The following is a 6,032-nucleotide window of genomic DNA, read 5'->3' as shown; positions in this document are numbered from 1 at the left end:
AAGAAAAGGATGCCTTCCGAGATTCCTAGCGGTGGGATAGAGGGGGCTGAAGTGGTGGGTTTTCTTTATCCTACAGAGAATTCAGATTCAGGAAGCCTGACATTTCATCCGGTCGGCGTGTGCGCCGCCGGCTTGCTGGGGAAGACGCTGGGCGAATCACCTCCTGGGCTCTCTCTTTCCTTCACTGCAACCGGGGGCTGTGATTCCCCATCTGCGCGAAGGGTCGGAACCGCCAGGCCCGGGCGTGCGCCCATTTCCCGTACCTGCAGGGGCCGGGCGGCGCGGGCGGCGCTCCAGCGCGCAGCGGGTTAAGGCGGCGGGGGCGGCGGCGAGGGGCGGAGGGAGCGCGCCCGCGTCCCCGGCCCGCTGCGGGTGAAGCGCCGCCCGCGCGGAGAGGGCTGATCCCGGAGCCGCCGCTCCGAGCTCGCATTCGGAGCCGCTAGAGCAGGAAGATGGCGACGGACGGCGCGAGCTGCGAGCCCGACTTCTCCCGCGCCCCCGAAGACGCGGCGGGGGCGACGGCGGAGGCGGCGGTAACCGAGGTCCAGGGATGGGCGCAGGGACAGAGCAGACGCGGGCCGGGGTCACGGCGGGCGGCCCGGGGCGCTCCTCCAGCCCGGGGTGCCCCTCCCCGGTGCCCCCTCCTCAGGGCGCCCCCATGCCAGAGGCCAGGTCCTGCGGGGTGAGGCGGCCCCCCGCGCTGGGCTCGCCCCTGTCCCTTCCGCGCCCTGAGGGCAGCGGCCCGGTCCGCCGGGTTCGCAGGACCCCCTGCGTGCGTCCGGGTGAACCCCCAGGCCCGCTCTTCCCTCCGCGGCCGTCGGCTTTGGCCAGGGGCGAAAGCTGGGGTGTGTTTCCTGGCGAACTTGAACCCCCATTGTTCGCCTCTCGCTGCCCGCGTGGTTGTGGGCGCGTGTCTCGGGGGTGCCTGGCACCTCGCATCGGACACAGGAAAGCAGCGTGGGGGAGGCGGGTCATCGCCAAGCAGGTGTGGGGATGCCCATTGTGTGTGTGTCTGTCTGTCTGTCTGTCGGTCTGTCTGAGGCCCCTGGGAGAGGCGCAGTGCCCAGCTGTAGGCAGTGCTGCCGCCGAGCGCCAGGTCTTTGGGGTCTCGCTGTCCGCGCTGCCCCATCACTTCGTGTGTGGCGGAAGGGGGTGGGGGTGGGGGGAGGAGGTGCCCCGGCGAGGTGGAGGCTCAGCTCTTGGTATCAACACATTGTTCTCCGTCGCTGGGGTCTAGAAACCGAATGAGCTTCCACCCATAGCTGTTCCCCACTGTCACCCCCAGAATATCCGCGTGCAGAGTCTCACTGGTGTTTTCCAGCCGCTACCTTGGGGAAGGGCTGGACCCACATTTCCTGGGTAAAAACGTGCCCCGGGTTTGGGAAGCAGCTTTGCAGGAGCTGCAAGGATCTGCAAAGAAAGGCAGCTCTGGGAACGCCTCCCACCTATGGCGCGATCCCACCCGCCAGATTCCGGGTAGGATGGAGTGAGAGGCGTATGGACGACACTCGGTTCTTCCCGTGACCTGAGCAGAATTGGTGCTCGAGCGGGAGAGGGCAGGGCCAGGTGTAAACAGCCAGGGCTGCTTTAACTTCCTCTCGGTTTGGAGGAAGGGCCCTCTGGAACTGGAGAGGAGAAATGTGGAGGAAGTTGCTTGGGCGGGAGAGGAGCTGAGCCTAGAAACAAACAGGGAGAGAAGGAAAAACGGAGGAGGAGGAGGGGCTGCTGATCTCCCCCTTGTGAAACGGGCAAGTTTTGATGTGAAACTTTTAGTAAAATTGATGTTTCATTCTTTGCTTGGACAATGGGAACTTGCTTAAGATTCCGAGTGAAACCTGCCTACCTGCGATGCAGTGAGTCAGTTCCCGTCTGTGAAGTGCTGTGAGGAAGCTGACTATATAGCGAGCCTCTGGGGAGTTGAAATGACTGGGTGTCTTCATCCCCAAGCGATGGTGCCAGGGAAGGGAAAGAAAGAGGAGTGTGTGTGTATGTGTGTGTGTTGTTTCCCAGGAAGGTTGAATTTGTTTAATCTACTTAGAACAAGCTTCTTTCTACCACCCTCAATATTTTAATCAGCTGACAATGAAACCAAACAAAAACATCTGATTGATGGTCTGTCATTGATCTGTAGTTTTATTTGGTTAGATTGTAAACAGAATCTTGGACACCAGGCCGATTTTTGTGTTAACAAGGCCAGTGTTCCCCTTCTGCTGTGGAAAATTTCCAAGAGTGATTTTCAGATGCGTATAGGTGGGGATTTGATCATTTCACCCTGGGTAGTGGGAATAGCCATGGAAAATCTGTGAAAGCGAAACTCCTTTGTTATTTCCATAGACTTCGTTAGGGTTCTGAGGCCATACGATAGGGATTCTTAATCTAATAGCTTTTTTTTTAATAACTTTTGACTTTTTAGTAAAATTTTGATGATGGCCTCTATGCAGTAAACTGGGCATTTTACTTTTCATTAACATATGGTCCTTCCATGTCAGCCACTTGTGCTATAGACTAATTTTTAAATTGAAGAAAAGCTAGATTGAAAAATGATATTTTTCATAGCTGCTCCTTATCTATTGGGTTGTCTGAAAAGTCAAGATGTATTTCTTCTGTTTTTCATTGCAAAAATGCGTCATGACTTTTCCAACAACCCAATAATTAAAACTTAAAGGCATTTTTATGCATTTTGGGTTAGTGGCAACTGAGGACTTAAATTCTTTTTTTTTTTTTAGCTAATAATTTATTATTATTTTTTTTTGCATTTTAGAGATTTATTTCACTTCAAATTGGTTTACGTACTATGGATTTTTATGTGTACATTTGGCAGTAATGAGCCAATGGAAACGCCAAAGCAGTAGGCTATTTTTGAAAGTGAGTGTTTTCACTAAGTTTTAACTATTTAGATTGTTGCTTAGAGACAAGTTTAATTTATAATTTTCAGCTTAATATGGTTTTCATTGGAGGGTTTTAAATTTAGTTTGTGATCCTGTTCTTAGCTGCTTAAATCCTGAAAGCATCCCAAGTGTAAAGCTGGGTAACAGCTACATTATTCGACAGGATCATATTAATAGTTTTTGCTGTGAACCATGCCGAGAGACCCAGGTTATTTTCAGCGCCTTGGCCAAATGTGATGACTTTTATAGGCTATGTTGCTATTTGTACTCTGAAAATAGCTCCTAGTGGATAAGCAGTATGGAAAACAGAAATCTTTCTGCTTTTTATTTCGCCAAAGAATTTAAGAGTGAAAGGAAAATGGAGACCTTGTTAGAGCTATGTTTGGGAAGCTGACCAGCATCCTTGTCAGTCTGAGCTTTTCTGGAGCAGCTACTATGCAAAAGGGAGATATAAATTTTGTCGTTGTGATAGTGACAAGAAGAAAATGTCAACAATGATTTTGTTAAAAATGTGCAACAGTAATGTTAAATTAACAGCTGTCACCTTGAAATTTTTGTTTCCAGTGACAGTGTTGAATGTAAATACAACGAGAAGAACCTTGATAGCCAGTTTTGCTAATCTTTCTTAAAAAAAATTAAATGATAATTGTATGGCAGTTACAGAATATTGAAAGTTTCACAGCATGATTTTTAAGTAGAACAATCTAGATTGAACACACATTACTGAACACTTACTGATAGGGAGTCATCATAAGTAACATCTTTGCTGCCCTCAAGTAACATATTTCAGTGTAGAAACTGACATATACCAAGGAATCAAATCAGAGACAGTGGTGTCATGAGAGGCACGAATAATTTGTGTTAGGAGTCTGGGGAGGAGGGGTCACGGAGAGGATGACTAGTGGGAGGATCTGGAAACATTCCACAGAAGGATGGCATTTGAGTGGGGCCCTGAGATATAAGGAGGGCTTGGACAGAGAGACGGCAGGAGGCTATGTCCAAGCGTGGCTGGTTTCTAGGATGCCTTGAGAGGTAGGTTACCTGGGACATCTATGAGGGGCTTTCAAAGTTGAGCCTAGAAATTTCAATTTCAGTCTCATGTATGTGCTTTAGAAAAATTGCCTAGAAGTTGAGGAAACAGACTAAAATATTCCCCCAACATTATAGAATGTAGCCGCTTTCAACATGATGCTTTTCATTCTGCCTTCTTTTTCTTCTTAAATGATATGTTGTATATTTCTCTTTGCACCTTTTTTTTTTTGCTTTTTTATTATTATTGTTGTTGTATCATTATTAGTATATTTCTCAGGGGAGCAATTTTGTTTACAGAAAAGCATTTGTCCTCTCAGTGACTGAATTGATGCCTGGGCTAGATGCCAGCTGGTTCTATCCTTTAGTGTCTCAGGTAACTTTGTAGGTGAGAGAATGTTTCAAGACTTAGCACTCAGTCAGCCCTTTACAAATATTGGCTGTATATCACATGGAGAGCAAGACCGTGGCCCCCAGAGAGCAGCCTGCTTGGTCAGGAAGAGCTGTGTGGGTTTGTTTGTAGAAGAAACAAAGGTAGCTTAGCCCTGTGCCAGGCACATGGTAGGTGTTACCAATATTTATTGAATGAAGGAAATGAACACCCACCAAGAAGCTGTGTCATAATACTTAATGTTGATTGGCTAATTGGATAATTTACTTTGTGTGTTACCAGATTGTAATGAAACATCTACTGGCCTGTGCTTTGTAATAATTAACGTAGATACTGCAGGCCTTTTCTTCTTTCAGAAAGATGACCCTGATTCTTTTTTGATTTTCATTTGTATATTGTCCCTGTTTTTCTGAATGACATTTCAGATACTAGACAGATGTTAAACAATGAATTTAACATCCAACACTATTCATTTTCCCTTTAGATTTGTTTTCTCTTCAGAATAATGATTGAGGCCGGGAATGTGGTGGTGGGATAGTAACCACACCCTTCCCACCCAGAATTCTTCCAGTAATGGAGTCAAGGCCAAACCAACCCAGTGGGGTGTGGCGGTGCGGGTGTTCCAAAAGGCCAAGACAGAAATGCAGGGGCATTTGGAAACAGGAAAAGGGAATAACAGAAAAGATGGGGCAGGAAGAAGGAGGTCAGGCGAGGCTTTGGAATTGTCTGGAAATGCCCAGAAATGTGGGTATTGAATGTGCCTATGGAGGGTGGAGCACTTTGTCTCCCTCCTGCCCCAGCATATTTTGCCACCTAAGAATGTCTGAGTACTGCTTTGGGAGATTTTAGTTGAATGTACTTGATTGCATTCTCTTTTGGAGCTCCTTTGTTTGACTCATTATATAACATAGAAAAGGAAACTTGTCTTTTGTCTTTGACAGGTACAGAAATGGGGAACATTTACAAGAGAGATGATGATGACGATGGTGACATTGTAACAAAGGATTTTCCTAATTTTAGTTTCATTGGTTATAAATAACTTATACACAGAAATAATGAGGGCATAATAGTAATGCTATGCACAATATGATGTCATCCATGTAGAAATCCTGATTTTAGGGGGGAAAAGGCTGTAGAGATTGTTCATACATAACCAAACAGGTTGAGGATGAATTTAAAAGGTTATTACAGTAAGTGCAGAACAGCCAAGGTGACATTGCTAGGTGAAATGGATACTTGTTTGCAAATGATTTGGTTTTCACCTTTGTATATTTCATTAAAAAGGCAACAAGATGATTGCAAAGGCCTGAGCTCTCCCACAGAAGTGCTCTGTAACTGCAGGAACGTCCTTTGCTGTCCCCATCTGAAAACCGCCTTGTTGTCACTGGCTCCCTACAGATAATCAAGGGGATACTCTCCAGGCATGAGACACTTCTGAAAGGACAGTTACTGGATCTGGATGCCACTTGCATGTGGAGGTGACCCATGTCCCACAGAGGACTGATCTAGAAAAGCTGAGTTAGGATGGAAATAGACATTTGTTTTATCTGAGTGGCAGAGGAAATGGAGACTGAGAGATGTGAAGGGAGGAAAGGTGGTTGCTGTACTTAATTATCAGAGGCTGCCATCCTGGCTGAGCCACTTTTCTACTTTTTTTTTTTTTTATTGGGAAATTGGGGGGATGGGAACAGTGCTGGGGAATTGGGGAAAGGGGAACAGACAAG

General features: G+C 47.0%; 1 protein-coding gene across 1 annotated transcript in view; it reads left to right on the top strand.

Moving 5' to 3' along the window:
• The first annotated feature begins 334 nt into the window (after positions 1-334).
• Positions 335-6,032, top strand: part of CTTNBP2 (cortactin binding protein 2) — a 162,777-nt gene continuing 157,079 nt past the window's right edge. Inside the window, exon 1 of the mRNA XM_019632351.1 lies at positions 335-533. Coding sequence (XP_019487896.1) covers positions 453-533 — 81 coding nt within the window. The 5' untranslated portion in view covers positions 335-452. The remainder of the gene's footprint in view (positions 534-6,032) is intronic.

Source organism: Hipposideros armiger, unplaced genomic scaffold (assembly GCF_001890085.2).
Source record: "Hipposideros armiger isolate ML-2016 unplaced genomic scaffold, ASM189008v1 scaffold_1130, whole genome shotgun sequence".
NCBI classification, from domain to species: domain Eukaryota; kingdom Metazoa; phylum Chordata; class Mammalia; order Chiroptera; family Hipposideridae; genus Hipposideros; species Hipposideros armiger.
The sequence above is the reverse complement of the archived record's forward strand: the minus strand, read 5'-3'. Positions and strand labels throughout refer to the sequence as shown.